The sequence below is a fragment of the Paroedura picta genome, chromosome 4, assembly GCF_049243985.1.
Source record: "Paroedura picta isolate Pp20150507F chromosome 4, Ppicta_v3.0, whole genome shotgun sequence".
NCBI classification, from domain to species: domain Eukaryota; kingdom Metazoa; phylum Chordata; class Lepidosauria; order Squamata; family Gekkonidae; genus Paroedura; species Paroedura picta.
In genome coordinates this window covers 35,203,708-35,226,387 of record NC_135372.1, presented here as the reverse complement: position 1 = coordinate 35,226,387, position 22,680 = coordinate 35,203,708, and the positions used below count along the sequence as shown (strand labels likewise).

Below are 22,680 nucleotides of genomic sequence, written 5' to 3'. Positions count from 1 at the left end.
ACAGAGACCAAGGCTAGGGAATGTATACAAAGAAAATAGATCAAAGGAGCTTGTGAGTGCTTGACCCTTACAACTTGGCCAAAGTGGCATGCCTTCAGGACCTCAGGAACCAAAACATGAGACAGTGATGCTTCTGTCCTCTCAAAAAGGGGGTGGGGGATTTTAGAGGATGGGGTTTTATATGAGCTGCCTCGAGCCTTTGGGGGGAGGCGGGATATAAATAATAATAATAATAATATTATTATTAATAATAATAATAATAATAATAAATGGCCAATTGTGGGGCTGGAGAGGGGGGGAAGGGCCCCGGGTGGGCATGTCCACAGCTCTGCTTCCAAACCCTATTCTGCATGATCGTGCCACTCCTGGGGCTTCTTGGTGCCTAAAGAATGTTTCAGGGATTTATCAAAGGTAGAAAGGTTGAGAAGAGCCAGCTTGGAAGAAGAGACATCCTTGGAGGAAGAGAGAGAATGGAGCTCTTCCGTCAGGCACTTGGTTGAGGTTGTCCGAACTAACAACATCGACTGTGCCCCCAGAAACCCTTCCCTACGAACTGAATCCTGAACTGACCAGCCTATGGCATAGTTAACAGGTTAACGTTGCTGCCATTAAAATTAGAACTGTTATATGGAAATGTTATGGGAATTGTTATCACTACTTACTGAAACCACTGTTGCTGTTGGGCTGATGTTATTGAATCACACGGTACCTATCCCTGTGTTCTATGTAAGTTGCCCTGAACAGCAAGGGAGGGTGGTATATAAATATAAGAAAGCAAGAAATCCCCTATTCTGAAGGGAGAAGGCAGGTTTGTGTGTGTGTGTGTCTTTACTTTAAAAAATGACAGAAAAAGCAAGAGACCACCGGATGAACCACTTACAGTAATTCTCCGGTGATATGGCACTTCTACCTGTGCTCTGCAAAAGGTACTGGGCCTCCTGTGCTCTCTTCTCCAGAGAAAACTAGTCCTGGGCCTATTCTGCGCACATTGGATAATGCCTTTTCAGTGTGCTTTTGCAGCTGGATTTTCCAGTGCAGAACAGGATAATCTACTTCAAAAGTGCATTGAAAGTGCATCATCCAACGAGTGCAGAATGGGCCCTGGCTAAGCCCTAACCCTCTGGAACTTCTGGCCACTTGAGGAAGTGGAGCCAGTGCAACTAAGTGCAGGGAACTATCTTCAGATTAATAGTCTGTTAATCTGAGCAGCTCTCCAGGGTGTCAGGCACATTACTGCCTTGTGATTTTTTAAATGGAGAGGCCAGCCATTGTGAAATCAGGACGTTGGGCCGTGGCCCCTTCCCTGAACTCCTGCAAACATGGTCTGCACATGGCCGTTCCCCAATTGGCATGTAGACACCCCATTAAGCGATTTGCACAAACACAAAGCTCTCAGTAGGACATTTTTGGGACAGCGTGAGCAATCAGCTTGGACCAAAACTCGGGGAGGGGTGGGAAGAGTACAGCTCTCCCTTTTTTAAATTTCTCAATATTCTCGGGCCAGGGGAAAGAGTACAAATCTCCCTTTTAAAATTTCTCAATATTGGCCGGTCACTTTCATTTAAGATATTCTGCTCTGGTTCAGCCTCACTTGGAGTACTGTGTTCAGTTTTGGGCACCCCAATTGAAGAGGGATCTAGACAAACTGGAGCGTGTCCAGAGGAGGGCAACAAATATGGTGAGGAGTTTGGAGACCAAGATGTATGAGGAAAGGATGGGAGAGCTTGGTCTGTTTAGCCTGGAGAGGAGACGACAGAGAGGTGATCTGATAACCATTTTCAAATATTTAAAAGGCTGCCATGTAGAGAATGGAGCAGAGTTGTTTGCTTGTGGATCGGAGGGACAGACCAGAACCAACGGGATGAAATTAATTCAAAAGAAATTCTGCCTAAACCTACAGAAGAAGTTCCTGACACGGCGGTTTCTCAGTGGAACAGGCTTCCTCGGGAGGTGGTGGGTTCTCCATCTTTGAACATTTTTAAACAGAGGCTGGATAGCCATCTGACGGAGAGGCTGATTCTGTGAAAGCTCAAGGGGGTGGCAGGTTACAGTGGATGAGCTATAGGGTTGTGAGTGGCCTGCATAGTGCAGGGGGTTGGACTAGATGACTCATGAGGTCCCTTCCAACTCTATGATTCTATGATTCTATATAATACTGAAAACCCAGAACTTTGTGCCGGAGACAGTTTTCAGCACGGGGATAGATGATTTGGAGGGCGGTCAAGGAGTGTACATGCCCGTTACATGTTTAGACTGCTTGTGTATTTCTGTGTTGAATAAGAACATGACACCCTCCTTAGGGGGAACACTCTTTCAGTGGCCAAAGAACAGGGTTCCCTGTGTGGAAGAAAATGGTCCTCGCCTGACTTTGGGCACGTTCAGGGCTTGCTCTGGTTTCCCTGGCAAAACAGCTTTCAGCGGCTGGGCTGGCTGCCCTCCCTGCTCTGGAAGGACACAGTGGAGATCCCCGTGAGAATGCACACCAGGGAACTTGGCAGGTTCTTCCCCAAGAATCAGACAGCGTGGGCCCAGCGAGGAGGAACATGCGCCATGTGTTTGAAAGATGCCATTGTCTCTTGCACAAAGGCGCCTGCTGTTTGGGAACGGTTGAGGTGCAATTTTGACACACACGCACACCCCTGATCATGCGTCCACCCCAGGCCGGCTTCCCTTGCTGAGATTCTCACAGAGAGAGAATGCGGCGCTTTGTCTGGTCCTGCCAGGGGATTCTTAAGGAAGACTACTTGGGAGCAAGTTAGCACAGTTACGCATGAACCGTGGAAAGGCTTTCCTGCGTATTTTCCCTTGAAAGCCACAGCGGTGGTTGTGGCAGTGGAATGCAGCTCCATTTCTGTAACCACCTCCTCCCATCACTTATTTCTTCACACGGATCCTTCTGCCAATGGTCTCTTATTTCTAAACAGCCTTTGTGCAAAAAGAAGTTTTGCGCTGGAAACAGGCTGTGAGTTTTAAACAAGCTACCCGAAGCAGAGGAAACCATCTGCTCATGCTCTGAAACGCTTGCCGTCTCTCGAATCCACTTCCAGCTTTGGAATGCAAAGTGCACTCTGCGCATGCTCGTAGGCACTCTCGTTTTGATTGTTCCTTCCTAAATTATTAGAGACAGGCATACTAGGAAAGTTGAAAGAGACAGTCCTGAGCTTGGCTGCTGAGTGGTTGGTTCGAGGATTGGCCTAGAATCCCAGAAAGCATGGGTTCGAGTTTTGCTTAGTGAGGACCTCATTGAATGATCTGGAGCCAGTCACCCAGTTTCCGGCTGTCTGACCTCACAGGGCTGTTGTGTGAGAAATGAAATGAAACATTACCATGGGGAAAAGGTGGCTTGCTCTCCCCACACATTTATCAATAGGGCTGTGGAATTTATTTAATGCAGCATTTAGTCAGATCATAATTTCCATGCATAGATTTTGTTTTTAATATAAAGTATGAAAAACAATGTTGGTACATTGAAGTCAGGTTTAGATAATAGAATCCCGGTTTGAACCGCTAATTATCTTTGGGCATGCTGAGTATACAAAGGCATAAAATTCAGCAACCTACCTGAAAGTGGGCTCTTTCCCTTGACTCAGGAAGAACTTAAGTTTCCCTTTTTTTTTTAAGTAGCACCAGTCTTACTGAAACAAGGAGAGATACGACCAGCTCTAGCTGCCTTGTAGAAAGCCATCTGAATAATGCATGTTCTACACAGTCTCCAACTCTCCCAAATAACGGGGGCAGATTCTTTCAGCTCTAGAGCTTTTCCTATATCGAGCCTTTAAGACCAAAGAGGGAAGAGCCGAACATCTCACCACTGCAAATGCCCTTCTGTTTTTTTTTTTTTAATTTCCAGTATCAATAGGGCTGCCGACCTCCAGGTGAGACCTGGAGATCTCCCACTTTGACTTCCAGATAACGGAGATCAGTTCCTTTGTAGAAAATGGCTGCTTTGGAGGGTGAACTTTATGGCATCATACTCAGTTAAGGTCCTCCCCCTCCCCCTCTCCAAACTCTGCCCTCCACTGGCTCCACCCCCCAAAAAAATCTCCAGATGTTTCCCTATCCAGAGGTAGACTCTAGTTATCAGTCATGGGTGGTGGAATGCCTTGCTTTGAATTTTTATAGAAACAAACCAAAGATCTTGGAATAATTTCTATTAGGATCTACTCAAAATTACTTAAGAACAGGGGCAAACTTTCAGATTCTGCAGGACTTTTAAAAGGAGAGGGAAAAACCAGATGTTTTTGGCATCTAAAGTTTCTCCTGCCTCTTTGATGATCCAGACCTCTAGAGCAGGGGTAGTCAACCTGTGGTCCTCCAGATGTTGATGGACTACCATTCCCATGAGCCACTGCCAGCGTTTGCTGGCAGGGGCTCATGGGAATTGTAGTCCATGGACATCTGGAGGACCACAGGTTGGTTACCTCTGCTCTAGAGCAGGAGTGGCCAAACTGTGGCTCGCCAGAATGTCCATGGACTATAATTACCATGAGCCCCTACTAGCACATACTGACAGGCAATCATGGTAATTGTAGTCCATGGACATCTGGAGAGCCATAGTTTGGCCACCCCTGCCCTAGAGGAAGCAAAAGAGTAATTGGGCAAACTGCCAGATGCGACAGGATTCTTTGTCAGGCTGGATGTTTAAAGAACAAAGTAAAAAACAGGGAAACACACACACACGCCAATTCCCCCCTGAGCATTTCTCAGGTGCTGTAGTATTTCTCCCTCCCCGTTCAGAATTCAAAACAGCTTGCAGGCAGTTTGGTGTTATTTTGGTTGGTCCTAAGAAAAGGTTTTGTTTTGGATTTTGCTTTGGATCAAAGTCTGCAAACACAGACAGGCAAGCACCAGCTGCAGCTTGCTTTTTTTTGTTGTTGTTGTTAAAAATCATGCCTGGAACGAAGAACCTCAAAGGAGCGTGTCAAAATTAAATTTGACTGGCTAGGTTTGGCTGAATGTGCCCGCAACTGATTACCTTTAAAGATGAGCCTTTGCAGGGGGACCCGGAGATGCTGATGCTGGGTGAGCAGCCAGCCCTTTGGGGCAGCAGAGCATTGCCCCCACTGCAGAGACGGAAATGCCTGCATGCCTCTCCTTGTGCCCAAACCCCGAGAAGGAGAAGAGTTGTCTTATATACCCTGCTTTTCACTACCCAAAGGAGTCTCCAAGTGGCTTCCAGTCGCCTTCCCTTCTTCTCCCCACAACAGGCACCCTGTGAGCTAAGTGGGGCCGAGAAATCAGTGACAGAACTGCTCTGTGAGAAGAACACTATCAGGACTGTGACTAACCCAAGGTCACCCAGCTGGCTGCATGTGTGGGTGCAGAAAATCCAACCAGGCTCACCAGATTAGAAGCTGCAGCTCTTAAGCACTACGCCACCCTGGGAAACTCAAGAAGCAAACGCCTTAGCCTGCAAACTATCAGTGCTGCAAGGAAGCTTAGTCCCACAAGATTTCTCTCCCGCCCAGCCCCGGAAGCTCTCATTCCCTGTCCTCCATGTTATAAGAAGGAACCAAAGGATTCAAATGAGTGTGGGATCTTTTCCAGCTGTGGTTGGCCAGGAAACCTCAAAGTCAACACACACAGGAATCTCCCCCCCTCCTTTGATCCTGATAACTAGAATTCATGAGACAGACTGTTTAGGAACATGGGGGTTCCACCCTTCCTTCTCACCATTCATGACGACGGATAAACCCTTGTGTGTAGATAATAAGCTTTTAGGAGAGGGCGAAGAGAGCTCTGCTGGGCTCAGCTCAAGGTGAATCGATCTAATCCGGCATCCTGTTTCCAAAAAGGCCAGCCGGATGCTTCTCGGCAGCTCAGCCAGGTAGCCTCTGCGACGTAGAGAAGGACTTCTGGCCTCAAGCTCCCTTCCCCTGAGCAGCCTCCAGGACTGGCAGTTCTGGAAGACGGAACATATTTACAGGCCAGCCAAGCCTGATTCCCCTCAAATTTTGGAAGCTCAGCAGGGCCAACTCTGGCTAGTATTTGCGTGGGAGACCTCTGAGGATTTGGGGGGTGGTTCTTCTGAAGCACACTAAGAGTCATGATGCAGTAGGGGAAATGGCAAATGTCTAATGTCCCTTGCCTACCTTCCAGACAGTCCTTGAATTTCCCGACTGCCCTACACACGCCACAGGACCGGTAGTCAATCTGTGGTCCTCCAGATGTCCATGGACTACACTTCCCATGAGCCCCTGCCAGCAAACGCTGGCAGGGGCTCATGGGAATTGTAGTCCATGGACATCTGGAGGACCACAGGTTGACTACTCCTGCCATAGGATACATCAGCCTTTCTCAGCTTTTTTAACCACTGAGAACCCCCGGAGAACATTCTTCAGCCTTCGAGAAACCCCAGAAGTGGCACCATCATGCAGAATATAGTTGGGAAGCACAGCTGTGGACACGCCCACTGGGGGACCCTCCCCTTCTCATCCCCTGCAGGCTCATCACTGGCCATTTGGGGAAGGGGTGGGTGGGTCGACATGACCATATATGGTCCTATCACAGGATAAATGTTTAAAAAATCTTTAAAATATATTAAAATTAATTAACCCACCCATCCAGGAAGCCCTTCCAGGGCTGTCAAGAAACCCAGTTGGAACCCTGGTTGAGAAAGCCTGGGATAGATCAATAATACAGATGGGGTTTGCCTCGACAGCTGCTGCAGGGGATGGACTGCTAGGTGCAGGTTGAGGGATTTCTTCTGCCGGTAGCCTTGGACAGCAGCCTGATCCCTGGGCATTCAACAGGGGAAGCTTTTCCTGCAAAGCAACCGGCTTGTCTTTCATTGCCCCCTCCCCCCCACCTCCATGTCGGCTATATTGATTACGTTCTAAGGAACGGCTTTCTTTAAGAAGGCTTTCTCAAGAGTTAGTCTGTTGAAACAAACGAGTTTTTAAAAAGGTGGTTTAAAAAGTTTGGAGCTGTCGTGCTTTGCATACGGACGAGCGGCAGGCGCTGCACTTTTCTCGGTTGAACTGGTTCCTTTCTAATCCCTTCTCCCCTACGGGGACCCAAAGCGGCTCCCAGCCGCCCTCTCCCCTCCCTTTGGTCCTCACCACCACCATCCCCGCAGGGTAGGCTAGGCTAGGCAGAGAGCGCGTGACCGATCCTGGCACGACAGCGGGATTCGAACCCGGGTCTCTCGCATCGCGCTCCGGCACAGAGCGCGCGGGATCCAGAGGCATGCCCCGCGCGGAGTGGGCGCGCAAGCCAGGGCTCCTTGGGGCGGGTGGGGGGCGGCACCGGCCAAGGCAAAGCGAGCCCCCCTTTCCCCTTCTGCAAAGCCATCTCCCCGGGGCGCGCCCTGCCGGCGGGCGGTGTCCGTCTGCCGGGCGGGGTCCCCGGGGCGAGGGAGCGGGCGTGGCCAAGGGCGGCGGGGAGGGTGGGGTGGCCCTGGGCGCGGCGAGGAAGAGAAGCGCTCCTCGGGCGGCACCGCACAGCAGCGCCTTCCTGCCTCGCCTCCCGCCCGGACTGCGCGCTCCTCTGCTCTCCTGTCCGCCGCCGCCATGCCCAAGTGCCCCCGCTGCGAGAAGGAGGTCTACTTCGGTAAGGCACCGGCCGGGGCGCGGGGATGGATGGAGATGGATGGATGGATGGATGGATGGATGGCGGCGGCACATGCCCCGACCTCTCCCCTCCTCGTTTTGCCTCTCCCGTGGCCGAGCGGCGATTCGAACTCGGGTCTTCCGAGGCTGAAAGACGCGCCCAGCGTCCTCCTCTTCCCCCTTGGCCTCTTCGCGCCTTGACAGAGCGGCCCGTTGCAGGAAGCGGTTAACCCCCAGCGCCTTCCTCTCCTCCGCGGGGAACTCCAGGGGCGATTTGATGAACTTAGGCTGGTTGTTGTGCCAGGAAGGGATGTGCCGGTGCTTGGCTCTTGTGGCCCGTCCTTGCATGCCCAGGGAACTGCTGGTCGCCGCTGTGGGACGGTGGGTGAATTTCCTCCAGGCCAGGCTGGATTCTAGTAGAGATTTTTGGTGGTGGTGGGGATCATTGGGGCATGAAATTGGGGGCACTGTGGGAGGGCAGGTAGTTGTACAGGGGGTTGGACTAGATGACCGTGGAGGTCCCTTCCAACTTCATGATTCTAGGGAGTCCAGTTGGATCTCAGGACGGACCAAACCAGGCAGTGATGCCCCCTTGCCCTTCTTTGCCTTGGGCCAATGGGGTGCAGTTAGTCTCAGAGTAGCATCTGGGAATCGCACACACACACATGAATGTCATTGAGCAGCTTCCTAGCCTGCCTTCAGGGTCGCTGTGCACAAGTTGGTGAGAACCGTGTATTCCACTCTAAGGTCTCTAGGGCAGACGAGGGAGTTGGATAGATTTGCCTCCTGTGGCTGTTATTGCAATAAGGATGACCACTTCTGAAAACAGTGTGTGCGCGCAGGGGTGGGGTGTGGAACCCAACCAAAAGTGAGCGGCATCAAGAAAAATGCTTCTGAGAGCAGTGGGGTGGGGGGCAGGGAGGGAGCACTTGGCTACCTTCATCTGCATTTCGTAGTGGGCACACTGCATATGCTCTTTGGAATCCCCCTTCTTTTGTTCTATTCCTGGGCTATTTAGCAGACCTAACGATCTGTCATTATAGAAGAGCATTAATGCTCACTCAATTCAATTCTTTATCCTTCGCGCCGTATTGGAAGGCCAATTCGCAAGCACAGGGCGTCCGGACAGAGGCTGTAAATGCACGTCTGGTCTTCTTGCGTCCTTAGAACTTATGTTGTTGGAATGGGAAATCTGGTCTGATCTGACAGAATACTAGTTGCCTTCCCTCTGAATAGGTTGTGTGAATTTACTATCTCAAAACAGCATCCAGTTTTTCCTTGTAGATGAGGACTGGAAAACCACCTTAGCAGTTTTTGCCTCAGGGGCTGGCTGAAAGAGGGTTGGATTTCGATCTGTTTAACACCTTTGACAATAAGATAGGAAGGTTAAGAAGAAGATATTTCCTAGAGCCACACTTGACGTATCGAACACCTGGGCATCTGAATATTTAAATGTGCTGGTGGAAAATGCCGCCAAGTCACAGCTGATGTGCAGCAATCCTGTGGGATTTTCAAGGCAGGAGGCTTCAGGGGTGGTTTGCCATGGCCTGACTCTGTGGCATGATCCTGGTATGACCTTTGGAGGTCTCTGATCCACATACTAGCCAGGGCTGACCCTGCTTGCCTTCTGAGAGGTGATAAGATCGAGCAAGTTTGGGCTATCCTGCCCAGGACAAATATTTTAATAGTTAATTTTGATCTAGATATTTGGATCCAATGGTACATACCTGGTATGTCTCCGTTGATTCCCAATTATTTCAGGCGGGTGAAGCCAGCACAAAGTGTTTATAGCTGAAGAACCAGCGTGCTGTTCTGGTGGCCTCTAACTTGGAGAACCGGGTTTGATTCCCCACTCCTCCTCTGCATGCAGCCACCTGGGTGACCTTGGGCCGGCCACTGTTCTCTCAGAGCTCTCTCAGACGCACCTGCCTCACAAGGTGCCTGTGGTGGGGAGAGGAAGGGAAGGAGATTGAGAAAAATGAGGTATGAAAGCCTCCTCTTCTTCATGAGGCAAATGAAACTAGAATGGAAAGTTCAAATCTCCCCTCCCTTTCCTGTTGAGGGTTGTGCATGGCTGCCATTTCAGTCATGTGCGACGCTGGGACGAAGTGGGAATCCATGTGGACGTGTGTGCTGGAATCTGCGGCTGGGCCTGCCCCAGATCCTTCTCATTCGGAGTTCAGACTAGGAGCTGGGGACTCTGGCCCATGTCCGTGAGGTGGCAGGCCCTTGCTCAGTGCTGGGTGTGGCTGCCCTCAGGGAGCGTTTCCTGCCCCGAGAGGACTTGAAGGGCCACGCCTGCCGGTCAGTCACCAGAGTTCGCCCCCCGGCTGCCAAAACGCCTCAGGAATCCCTCCCCGCCCTATTTGTTGACTCTCCAGGACAACGGGCCTCGCCACTGTGGGAAACAGGATGTCGGACGGGGCGGACCGCCGGCCTGATCCGGCAGGCTGGCTTTCCGTTCAGAGCTGCTTGCCCTGGACGATGGGAGAAAAATTACGACACGTGGCTTGATAAATGTTGAAATAACGCAGGGATCCAGGAGAACCTTGAAGACAGAATACGATTCCATTCTGTCGTGCGTTTTCGAGAGTCGGTTCCCTTCATCGGAGGTGTGGAGGGCACATGCATAGGAAATAGATGTAGACGCGCCTTTATGCGCTTGGGGAAAGGATCTCTGGGTGACAAAGTGCCATGGGACATGTTTAATGAGTCTTTATAGAGATTCTGGGACTCCGGTTTTCAGAACACTGCTCCGGTGTAACGAAGCTACTCATTTGGCTCAGCGCTTGCTAATCTGTTGCACGGTTGCTAATCGGGATTGCCTGCCAACTAGGAAGAGCTACGAAGTGGAGAGAGGCTGAGCCCCTTCCAGCTGCTGGGCAGGCCCTTTTGCTTTTGGGGAGATGACGGGAATGCCTTTGGGGGAGTCAGAACTGTGGCTTCTCTCTGTGCCACATCGATATCTGCACCCCCTTTCCTGCTGCTCTTTCACCCCAGTTTGGAATGCCCAAGCTTTGGCAGGGAGAAATTTCCATCTCTCTGTGCCCTCCCTCCGAAGACACCAGCTATGGTTCCTGGCAAAACATCAGGGACTTAAACTACCAAACGCAGCCTGGAATGCCCACAACCACCAGGCTTGGCTCGTTCACCTGTTTATTCCTGCTGGTTGCTAGGGAGGGAAAGCCAACTGCTTCTGGCTCTGCGGTGCTTAATAACGTACACCCCCCTCCTGCCCAAATGGGTTCCTCATCAATAATTGGGGGGAGGAAGACAGGGAGGGGGAAGCGTCAATCACTGCATGTATCTCCATTGCAACAAGACGGCTCCTCCCATGGATGTGATATCCTAATTGTGCAATTACAAGCATGGAGGAGAAGATATGATGGACCACAGTCTCAAATCTCATTAGCTGCAAAGGGGGAGGAAAAGGAGTGACTGATGACTCAGGAAAAGCAATGATTGTGGCTGAGAAAGGAAGCAAAAGGCAGAGTATTTAAAGAGTCAGGAATCAGGTACATTAAGCATCATAGAATCACAGAATCATAGAGTTGGAAGGGGCCATACAGGCCATCTAGTCCAACCCCCTGCTCTACGCAGGATCAGCCCTAAGCATCCTAAAGCATCCAAGAAAAGTGTGTATCCAACCTTTGCTTGAAGACTGCCAGTGAGGGGGAGCTCACCACCTCCTTAGGCAGCCTGTTCCACTGCTGATCTACTCTGACTGTGAATTTTTTTTTCCTGATATCTAGCCTGTATCGTTGTACTTGAAGTTTAAACCCATTACTGCGTGTCCTCTCCTCTGCAGCCAACGGGAACAGCATCCTGCCCTCCTCCAAGTGACACCCTTTCAAATACTTAAAGAGGGCTATCATGTCCCCTCTCAACCTCCTTTTCTCCAGGCTGAACATTCCCAAGTCCCTCAACCTATCTTCATAGGGCTTGGTCCCTTGGCCCCAGATCATCCCTGTATGGACCAATTTTTTTAGTCTAGTGGCACCTTTCAGGTGAGTTCATACTTCCTCAGACACAAAGTTCATTCCTTGAATAAAACTTAGTTGGCCTTAAAGGTGCCCCTGGACTCGAAATTTGTTCTGCTGCCTCAGATCATCACAGTTACCCACTTGAATCTACCCCGTACAGACTCCTGCCCTCACCAGGACGGCCCAGGTTAGCCCTATCTGGTCAGATCTCGAAAGCTAAGCAGGGTCGGCCCTGGCTGGTCCTGGGAGGGGAGACCCTCCAGAGTCTCCGTAGGTCAGCTGCAGCTTGGCAGCACTTTCTGGTGCTGTATGGACTGTGGGTAATTGCCTTTTATATTGCAGGGAAAAAATGCCGCAAATGAGGCTTGGGGAGACTGCAGGAAATGCTGGCTGTGACGTCATCGCATAAATGGCTGTAATTCCGAGCTCCGTGGTATGGAAGAGGGCCCTAGCAGTTCTCAGCCGCCAGGGCTCCTTCCAGAGCCCTTTGTCAATGTCACGGTTTTGCCATAAGAGTTAAGTCATTGGTTGGCACATAGGATTAGTGTGAGCCTGCCTTTGAGGAAAACGTAATTTTATAGCTCTAATGAATCTGACCTTTCAAAAACGATTTGACAATCTCGGACCACCCTGCTGACAGATCTTTTTTTATTATTTGATGGCGGTGGGGGCATGGAACAGGGGAGGGACCTGGTCAAAGGCCAAGGGAGAGCTGGGCGTTGCTCTGAAAGCCTATGCTTATTCCTTTTGTCAATATTTGCGGCGGCTGGAAGAAACGACAACCCTTAATCTTGCCTTTTGTCCCGAGGTTAAGGTGTGTGGGTGAGTGGCCAGGTCTCGGTGGGAAAGGAGAAGAGCTGTATTTATATACGCCCTTTTCACTACCCCAAGGAGTCCCAGGACAGCTTACAAACACTTTTCCCTTCCTCTCCCCTGAACAGATAATCCTGTGAGGTAGGTGGGACTGAGAGAGCTCTGAGAGAACTGGGACTGGACCAAGGTCACTCGGCTGGCTACTTGTGGAGGATTCGGGAATTGAGCCTGGTTCTCCAGATTAGAGGCTGCCGCTATGAACCACGACACCACACTGGCCCCCATGGAGGGATAGTACGACTGCTCTTTTGAGGAGGGTCACAGCACCTTTCTGCCCGAAGTACCGGCTTTTGCAGTGTATTGCAGGGGGGATGGAGTGTTCCAGCCCTGACTGGCATGTCACAGCAACTTTCGATATGAAGCTAGGATAGAATCGGTTGTCGGTACCTGCCTTGTGCTGCCGAAGCAGAGCGGGGCTGCAGCTCGGTGGAAGAGGATCTGCTCTAGACCCAGAAAGTCCCGGGTTCTAGCCCCAGTGTCTCCAAGAAAAAAATAATTTGAAAGATCTGTGCCTGAGACCCTGGAGAACTGCTGCTAGACAGAGTCGGCAATGCTGTCTTGGACCGGTAAAGGTCTGATAGAGGTGAGGCACTGACTTAGTGGCAGGATGTCACCTTTGCCTGCCAAAGGTCCCTGATCTAGATCTGATCTCTGATTAGAAAGATCAGACGTGAAAGACCTTTACTTGAAGAAGAAGAAGAAGAAGAGTTGGTTCTTATATGCTGCTTTTCCCTACCCGAAGGAGTCTCAAAGCGGCTTACAGTCGCCTTCCCATTCCTCTCCCCACAACAGACACCCTGTGGGGTGGGTGAGGCTGAGAGAGCCCTGATATCACTGCCCGGTCAGAACAGTTTTATCAGTGCCATGGCGAGCCCAAGGTCACCCAGCTGGTTGCATGTGGGGGCAGAGCAGATTCGAACCCTGCATGCCAGATTAGAAGTCCTCACTGCTAGCCACTACACCAAACTGGCTCTCAATTGACCCCTGAAGCAACCACTTTACGCCTCCACTCTCTTGAAACACTTCTGACTCAAAGATAAAGATCCAAAAATTACATTGGGTGTGACTGAATCAGCCCTTTGAACTCTTGGTTCCGAACCGAGTATCTAGACGTTTTCTACAGCTCAAGATGGTAGAGCTGTGAGCATCTAGGACTGAAAGGAAAGGAAGGAGGACTTTATTTCCGACCCAGCCGTGTTGCTGTCAATTGGAGTAGACCGTGTGAAACCAGAGACTTGGCTCCATAGAACAGGGGTAGTCAAACTGCGGCCCTCCAGATGTCCATGTACTACAATTCCCATGAGCCCCTGCCAGCATTCGCTGGCAGGGGCTCATGGGAATAGTAGTCCATGGACATCTGGAGGGCCGCAGTTTGACAACCCCTGCCCTAGAAGGTGGCATCAGGCGTTCAGCCTGACAGTGGGGGGGCCGTGGCTTAGTAGAACATCTACTGCCTCTCTAGGATCAGTGTCAAGGGCTTTCACGTGAGACCCTGAAGAGCTGCTGCCAAAGTAGACAGTTCTGCTCAGTCTCTCCAGACCAAAGGTCTGGCTCAGCAGAATTTTGATACCCCATTTTCCACTGCCCAAAAGAGCCTCAGAGCAGCTCACAAACACTTCCCCCCTCTTCTCCCCATCTGTGGGGTGGTTGTTCTAAGAGGACCGTGACTAGCACAAGGTCAGCCAGCTGGCTGCATGTGGAAGAGTGGAGGAATCAAACCTGGTTGTCCGGATTAGAGTCTGCTGCTCTTAACTGCAGCACCACGCTGGCTCTATAGTAGGCGACAACTTGGTGGTGATAGTCTGCTAGGAACCAGAATCAATGGCTCTTGTGGCCATTAAAAGAGCTGGGGGCCGAAACTGGACATGATCGCCCGCATAGATGCGCTTGGAGGGACGGGTAAGAGTGGGAGGCCCTTTTTGCCTTCTGATGTTGGACGAGGGTCCAGTTTGAATCCTCTTTTTGCTGTGGATGCTCGCTGCATGGCCTCCAGCCCGTCACACTCTCTCAGCATAACCTACTTCGCAGGGTTGGTGTGAAGGTGAAAATGGAGGAGAGGAGAATGACATAAGCGGTTTAGGGTTCCCTGCTTGGGGACATGGGGGGGGGGAGGCTACAAGTAAAAAAAGTTTTTGAAAACAAGACTGCTGTGCAGAGAGAGAGGTCAAAAGAGGAAGCTATTTTTTTATAACACCTTTGAGCTCTTTCAGTCATCTCCGCTTTTTTGTGCTCTTGTCGTTGGCAGCTGAGAAAGTCACCTCCCTGGGGAAAGACTGGCACCGCCCGTGCTTGAAGTGTGAAAAATGCAACAAAACCCTGACTTCTGGCGGCCATGCAGAGGTACGTGGAGGGCTGTGGCTCCTTGCCGTGAGGAAGGTCCCGAGTTCAATTCCTGATTTCTCCAGTTGAAAGGCTCAGGCAGCGTCAGACAGGAAAGACCGCTGAGAGGGGCTGCCAGTCAGAGCGAGCAAGATTGACCTTGATAGACCAAATTTATGACCTGGGATAAGGTAGCTTAAACAAGGGGGCGTGGCTCAGTTGGCAGAACATCTGCTTGGCACATGGAAGATCCCAGGTTTACTCTCCAGGGCTGATTCTGCACTTATTTTGTTTATTCCGTTGTGGATCTTGCTGAATTCAGATCAATTTGAACTCGTGTCTTCCTCTATTCCCCCCACATATACCATTGAAAAAGAAAGTGTTCTGCACTCGATTGGGGAAGCTCAGAACAGGCGGGGGGGGGGGGGAGCCAAGCATAGCAGGAGCCTCTTCCTTTTCTTGAATGGGGCGGGGAGAGGATTGGAGACAGCAGAGAAGGGGGAATAAATCCAATAGGCAAATCTCTGCTGAGAGAAGTTAGGGCTTCTGGAGTGTAAGACAAGCCTTGCAACCGGGAACCAGGAAGACTTTGAACTGATGCCCTGGCCAATCAGGGAAGACTACAGCGAGTCATCAAGTTAATTCGGAAAAAGCAGAGAGCTGCACACTTACTCATGGCAGTTTTTCAAATATTGAGGCTAATATCCACTCCAGGATATCGCAAGGGAAAGGTAGGGTCACCACGAATTAATCATGCATGATGCAGAGGGAAGATTTAAAGCACCCAAAATCAAAAAGCAAATCGAATTCAGTGTGGACGGGAGGGATTAATTCGAACTGGGGCTGGGTACAAAGCCCCGTGCAGATTACCCAGGTAAGAAAAAGCTCCAATAGTAAGTGGTGTGAAAGCCCTATGCCTGGGACCCCGGAGAGTCACTGCCAGTCAAAGAAGACAATGCTGACCTTGATACACTAAGGACCTAGCTCAGGATATGGCATCTTAAACAAGGGGCCATGGTTCAGTTGGCAGAGCATCTTGTTGGCATGAGGGAAGTCCCAGGTTCAATCCCCAGCAGTTCCCATTCAATTGATCGGATAGTAGATTTATTTATTTATTTATATTTATATACCGCTGCTCTCAAATGTCTTGCAGCGGTTTACAAAATCACTAAAAATACAATAAAATCTCCTAAAATATCCCTTAATACAAAATCTAATATAGCATAACAAGATGGTGAACAATAAAGTACGAAACCTCTCCCTTGTTCAGCATGGGTCAATAACTCTCTCTCACTGGGAGCAAGGAACCAAGTTGACCTCAATTTAGAGATCCTCAGATGTTCCTGCTGGTCAGAGTAGACAACAATGGCCTTGAAAGAGCAGTGAGAGGCCAACTTAGTACACAGCTGTTTCATGTTTTGGAAAATTGATCACCCCTTTCCTGTTCACAGGTGTAGTGGGTTAAAGAGCAGCAGACTCTAATCTGGAGAGCCGGATTTGATTCTCCACCCCTTCACATACAGCCAACTGGGAGACCTTGGGCTAGTCACAGTTCTCTCATAGCTGTTCTTGAAGAGCAGTTCTCTTATAACTCTCTCAGCCCCACCTACCTCCCAGGGTGTCTGTTGTAGGGAGAGGAAGGGAAATGTGTTTATAAGCCACTTTGGGACTTCTTTGGGTAGTGAAAAGCGGCGTGTAAAAAAACAACTTCCAAAGTGCTTGCCAGTATATAAAAACAAACAGAATAGCATCACCAGCCTATGACAAAAACACAGAGCATCCAAAACAGTCAAGCTCTGCTGTGTTGCCCAACCATAAACCAAAAGAACCCTTTGAAATAATGCCACCTTTGGCCTTCCAAAAATCAACAGGAACAGGTTGTGCTCCCTGCCCCTAGTAGCACCTGCCAGAGGACTAAAACAGGAACCCAGAAAACATGTTATCAAGCTGTCAATAAGCATCCTGTCTTACGGGATTACTGTCACATGCAGGAAGCAGGGGTAGGAACAGAGATGGGGCACAGGCTGATATTGGGAGAGACGGTCATGTGGGAAAGCCCCCAGCTAGATCCTGTTATTGTGCTCATTCTGCACACATCTAGATAGCTTCCCCCCACCCCAAATCAGATACTTCAGAGTAATTTTCCATTAACATGAGTCATCTGAATGTGGGTTGAACAGAATTGACTGGGTGGCCGGCAGCCATTAACCGCTGGTAGGATGCGGTCCGTGTGCAGAGCCGATTCCGAATTGACCTTCAAGCAAGGATTTCTGGCCAAACTGCCTCCTCTTGATAGTGAGGCGACCTGCCGCGGAATAGTTCAAAAATGCAAAAGGCCAGGCTGCTTTAAAGAATAAAACAGTTTTGTTGTGAAGCGAAACAACTTTGCATAGAGAGAAGAGAGAGAAAGTCTTATCTAACTTGTCTAACTGTTCTGCTTTCGTTCTGTTCTGAAGGCAAGCAGGGAGGAAGTGTGCTCGAAGGAGCAGGAAGTCAAAGAGCAAATTTAGATGCTGGAGGAGCTTATTTGAAAAATATCAGGGAGTTTCCATTCTAACTATGCCAAATACACATCTCCTCTGATGCCCCCTGTAGGATATTCTTCATATGATTTTGAGTCATGCACACAATAGATCTTGCATTTTCCAACAGAGGCAAGGCCCATTCACAACTATTGCAGCAAGTTGGGAGTTCCCATGTTCATGGGCAGTCTATTGTTGTAGCCGGTTGCTACTAGGGGCAACTTTAGGGGGAGACTTTGGCCTCTGTGTCCCGTTCATCAGCCTTCCATGGGAACTGGATGCTGTTTGGAAATAGGGTGCTGGACAAGATGGGCCACTGTTCTGATCCACCTGGGCACCACTTATATTTTTAATGGTGTGACAACATCTACTTGTGGACTTGGACTTATCATATTCACTGGTCAAAGCGGCTTGTGCTTCTCCACTAAGAAAGCATATTTCTTTCCAGTCCTGAATTGTACTTACCTGCACATAGAATTTATGGCTGGATTTCCCTTGGGTAAAAAAATATTCCGGCATTTCTTTCAGTTTTTACTTTTAGCAGACAGGTTTGGCACACACACTTGAGTGGGACAAACAGCCCACAGACTGTTTTCCCCAATGATTGCTTCCTTCCCACCTTTAGGAGTACTTTAGCATTGTTAGTGAAGGAAATGGTGCCCAAAGCTCTCAGGACAAAAGTTAGTTCTGTTCCTTACAGGAGTCGGCTGCAGAGCCAGAGAAGGGGCTGTAGCTCAGCGGTAGAGGATCTTCTTTGTAGGCAGAAGGTCTCTGGTTCAATCCCTGGTACCTCCAAAGACTAGATTTTTTTTAAAAATTCCAATCTGAAATCCTCGTTAAAACTGCTGCATGATAATACAATTTGACATTAGAGATCCCTCTTTTTTCCCATCTTGTAATACCTTAAAAAGCAATTCAAGGTCTTTTGTTATTCCAAATACATTTATTAATACACTTTTGCCAAGTTGATGGTCATTGAAGCTTTGATTGGCTGTGCAGATTAAAAAAAACAAACAGACATTGTTTTGACACCAGCTGCCACCCCAACGTAAGCATCTTCACCATGTTGGAAGAAAGCTGTAGCAGCCATTTTGTGTCAGAATTCTAGAGGTGGTGGCAGCCATTTTGTGTCAGAATTCCAGATGTGACCACGGGTGGAAAAAGGTTGGAGAACTCTGGAGTAGACGAAACTGTGCTCTACAGGCAAAGGACCTGCTTTGTCTTAAAGCAGCTTAATGGGTTTAAAATCTATTTGTCCTGCCACCTTGCATGATGGGGTGGAGCTATGGTTTTGTACCTGCCTCCGTTTTCACTGGTTAATCGCTCTGATTCTCAGAAGCCTGACAGGCCTCACCCAGACGTCCTGCCAGTGGCATTTCTCCTGAGCTGTTTGTGTTTGTCTTTGCAGCATGAGGGGAAGCCCTACTGCAACCACCCTTGCTACGCAGCACTGTTTGGCCCCAAAGGTAAGGCGTCTTGCAGGGGAAGGGAGTGATTCGGGAGGTCAGTTCGCTTGCTGGGATGTGACTGCAAAAAGCATGATCTTGTGGATCCCCAAGGGCAGTGTTTCCAACTTGCTCACGCATGATCCGGGAGGGAATCGCTTGGTAAGGGAGCCACACGGGATTCTAGACAGAGATGCAGATAGTAACTCAAAGGAGATCCAGAGTGGAAAGCAAGTGGAACCATGGACAGGCAGAGCAAAAACTCAGGGTACACTAACTAGGATGCAGGGCCGGCATCAGCATGCCCTCAGGTGGGACAGCTGCCTTATTGCAAGCCCCCCTGGTGCGGGCATCTTCTGCTCACTCCTCTGCTGGCATGCCACCAACCACACCACCGATATATTCACTGCTTGGCCCCATTGGGGAAAGGACTGCAGACAGCTTGGTGCATGCATGGGCCGTGGGTGGCTTTGTGAGCAGACAAGGGAAACAGGCATCAGCGGGGAGGTGGGTAGGCAGGAAGGCAGGGGTGAGGAGGGCGGCCGTGGGTACTGCCTGCCCAGGGCTTATGAGTCACCTGCAACCAGCCCTGCAAGGGTGGCTCTCAATGCTGGGTTCATAGGATAAAAAGAAACAAAACGTACCGGGTTTGAAAGAAGCAGGAGAAGTTCAGGCTAAGTCAGGGGCAAACCCCCTTGATTGGTTGGGGGGAAGAGGCAGAGATGTTCCCTGTATGGCTTATTTATATTTATTGTATTTGTTGACCACCACTCGGTCCAGCTGGCTCATGGAGGCTTACAACGGACTAAAATACAGTAACTCTACAGTACCCATAAAAACCCTGAATCTCTAACCGTTCCCCCCCACCCCCGATTCAATGGACTCTTCCAGCCCAGCGTACCAGGGGTGTGCTCAGAGGCAGGACTCAATAGATCTTCCTTGTTCTGGCCTCAACCAAATGCCAGGCGGAACAGCTCCATCTTGTAGGCCCTGCGGAACTGTGATGACTCTGACAGGGCCATTAGCTCTTCCGGGAGCTCATTCCACCAGGTCGGGGCCAGGACTGAAAAAGCCCTGGTCCTGGTAGAGGCCAGGCACACCTGGTGCGGGCTTAGGCACTCCCCCAAAGTAGAGATGGTCATGACGGAAGAGGGGCAGGGAGGATGGCAGACTGAAGGAGTGTGTCTGTTGAAAACCTTTGCACATAAGGAGTGAGAGAAGGTGCAAGCTTGCCAGGAGGGAGTGCATTAAATCAGAGCGCATTAAATTAAATGCTTCATTTCTTAGGGGAGGCTGTGTTGACCCCATACACATCCCTGTCTCACAGAGATTTGTGGCCGATCACACAGAATGAGCCTGTGCAGTCAACAAAGTGAGGCATTCAAATAAAACCGATGCGTTAGGATTTTAGCAGTCTGGAACCGCCAGCAAGAGCTGAAGCATAGCACTAGTAGTCACGTGACTCATTAAGCAGTGCAGAAATAACATAATAGAACCCGACTTAACATTAAACGATACACAGCACTATAGATCACAGTCATTGATCCAAGTAAGTTTGTGAACCGTTTTGTACGATGCGACCTATTATGGAACCAAAATAGAAGTTTTTATACCCTGTTTTTAACGCATGTTTCCCTCCCTCTCCACGCAACAGACACCCCTTGAGGTAGGCAGGGTTGAGAGAGCTCTAACAGAACTGCTGAGAGAACAGCCCTAAGAGAACTGTGACTAGCCCAAATTGTACAGTATGGCAGGAGTCTTCCGTGAGTGACCAGCTCAAGTTTTCTTGGGGCTTTCTTACAGACTTAACCTTTCTGGGCTCGTCCACGTAGCTGCCTTACCCATATCATACACAGTGTGGTGTAGTGATTAATCTGGAGAACCAGGTTTGATTCCCCATTCCTCCACAGCCAGCCACCTGGGTGACTCTGGGCTCGTCTCTTAGAGCTGTTCTCGCAGAGCAGTTCTCTTTGTACTCTCTCAGCCCCACCTACTTCACAGGGTGCCTGTTGTGAGGAGAGGAAGGGAAAGCTGCTTTGGGACTCCATCTGGGTAGTGAAAAGCAGGGTATAAAAAAAACAGGTCTTCATCTTCTGCCCAACTTTTTGTTCTGCCAGCACACACGTACCACATACTTCTGGTGTGTCCTAAGTTTGAAGTATATCGTCGCCCGTTAGCTAATTATCTGAATAAATTGAAATTCAGTTGTGTTCATGAGAAACACTGGATTAAAATGATACTAAATGTGAGGGACTCAGCAACTACTATAAAAGTAGCAAAGTTTTTACTGGCCATTTAAATGAAAATCTTTTACGATAGATTTTACATCTGGAACTGTTTGAAACTTTCATTTTAGGCTTTGCAATTTTAGGCTTTGCCAATAAAGGTACTCTGAATCTGAATCTGCTAGTGGCCTTAGCTGGCACTTTTGGGCAGGACTGATGGCGTGTGGAAAGTCCCGACTTCAATCTCTGGCATCTCCATGTAACGGGACCAAGCATTAAGTGATGTGGAAGACTCCTGCCGGAGACCCTGGGGACCCCCTGTCTTTCTGACAGTAACCGGTCCAGATTCTGTTTCAGCATCAGGCAGTTACAAGTGTCCATGTGGCTTGTACTGAAATAGCATGAACTTTTTCTGATTTTACTCATTCGAAACGAAAATGATCCCTAGCCTTTTTCAGCCAGGGTTTCACGAAACCCTGGGGTTTCTTGATGGCCTTGAAATGGTTTCCCAAATGGGTGGGAATTAATATGTATCTTTTTAATTAAAAAAAACATTTATCAGGGGATAAATAGTCATCTCAATCCCCGCCAACCCCTCCCAAAATGGCCAAAGATGGGCCTGGGGGTGGTAGGAAGGGGTGGGGCTCCAGGTGGGTGTGTCCACAGCTCTGCTTCCCAACCGTAGTCTGCACAATCGCACCAATACTGGAATTTCTCGAAGAATGTTTCAGGGGTTTCTCGACAGTAAGAACATTGAGAAAGGCTGGCCTATAAGAGCCTGTTCTTTTGAAATGTTAGCTAGAAGTGGCGAGAAGCAGTATTCAGTATCCATCTTCGATGTCTTTCAGGATTTGGCCGGGGAGGTGCTGAAAGCCACACGTTCAAATGAAGCTCAGGTAATCATCATCGTCCTCATGACCAACTTCCTCTGGATGCCCTGGCATCTCAGTCAAGGACTGTCCTTCTCCGATGCCTCCTGAGAGACAGACAGCCTGGTGTGGTAGAGAGTCCTTTGTACTTAACGGCACTTTTCTTTTCTCTCTCTCTCTCTCTCGTTAGAGCTGGAAGGATGAGGGTTTTGGGGGATCCTGGCAATCTCACAGGCATTATACCCACAATGCATTCCTCCCCCTTCTGCGGCAAGCTTGCATATTCAAAAAAAAAGCATTCTAAAGAGGAATCGTACCGAATGGCTGGAAAGCTTCCTGTTCGGATGGAAGACAGGGCGGATAAGCGTTTGTGTTTCGTCCGAAACTGGGCGAGATCGCTGACAGTGACAACGATGTTGAGCATCCTGGAAATAAGCAATCCCAGCCAACAGCTCCATCTCCCCCTTCCAAACCTGCTTTTAGACCCTATTCTTGAGCAACGATGATTCTGTCTCTGTTATTAAAAGCTTGAATTAAAGTCATTGGCTGCAGTCTGTTTTGTTATTAGATGGGTGTGTGCATTTGTTGTTTGTTCATAAGAGGCTTTTTTTCATACTACAAGCCCACTAACAGAGCTTGGGGGTTTCTTTTAGGATTTTCACACAGGCTGGATCCTCCGCATTTTGACCCATTCAGATTCTGAGGGTAGCCAGGTTGGACCACAGTAGGACCATTTCCACAGTCATTAAAAACTTTACAGCAGCACTCATAGAGCTCCATTGAATTTCATTACTTTCATAATATCTCGTGATTGGGGGGCAGCACCCAATGTGCTCCCTGTTTGCTGCGCATTTTGTGAATCCCAAGAAAATATGAGTTCCCCCCCTCACCGGA

General features: G+C 49.4%; 1 protein-coding gene and 1 long non-coding RNA gene across 2 annotated transcripts in view; one reads left to right on the top strand and one right to left on the bottom strand.

Moving 5' to 3' along the window:
* Positions 1-22,680, bottom strand: part of LOC143835148 (uncharacterized) — a 36,250-nt gene that overhangs the window by 9,168 nt on the left and 4,402 nt on the right. The window contains exon 2 of the long non-coding RNA XR_013230023.1: positions 9,278-9,491. This is a non-coding gene — a long non-coding RNA (uncharacterized LOC143835148). The remainder of the gene's footprint in view (positions 1-9,277; positions 9,492-22,680) is intronic.
* Positions 7,374-22,324, top strand: CRIP1 (cysteine rich protein 1). Its single transcript, XM_077332340.1, has 5 exons — positions 7,374-7,551; positions 14,652-14,746; positions 18,656-18,713; positions 21,766-21,813; positions 21,977-22,324. The coding sequence occupies exons 1-4, from the start codon at positions 7,512-7,514 to the stop codon at positions 21,804-21,806; spliced, it is 234 nt and encodes a 77-aa protein (XP_077188455.1). The 5' UTR covers positions 7,374-7,511; the 3' UTR covers positions 21,807-21,813; positions 21,977-22,324.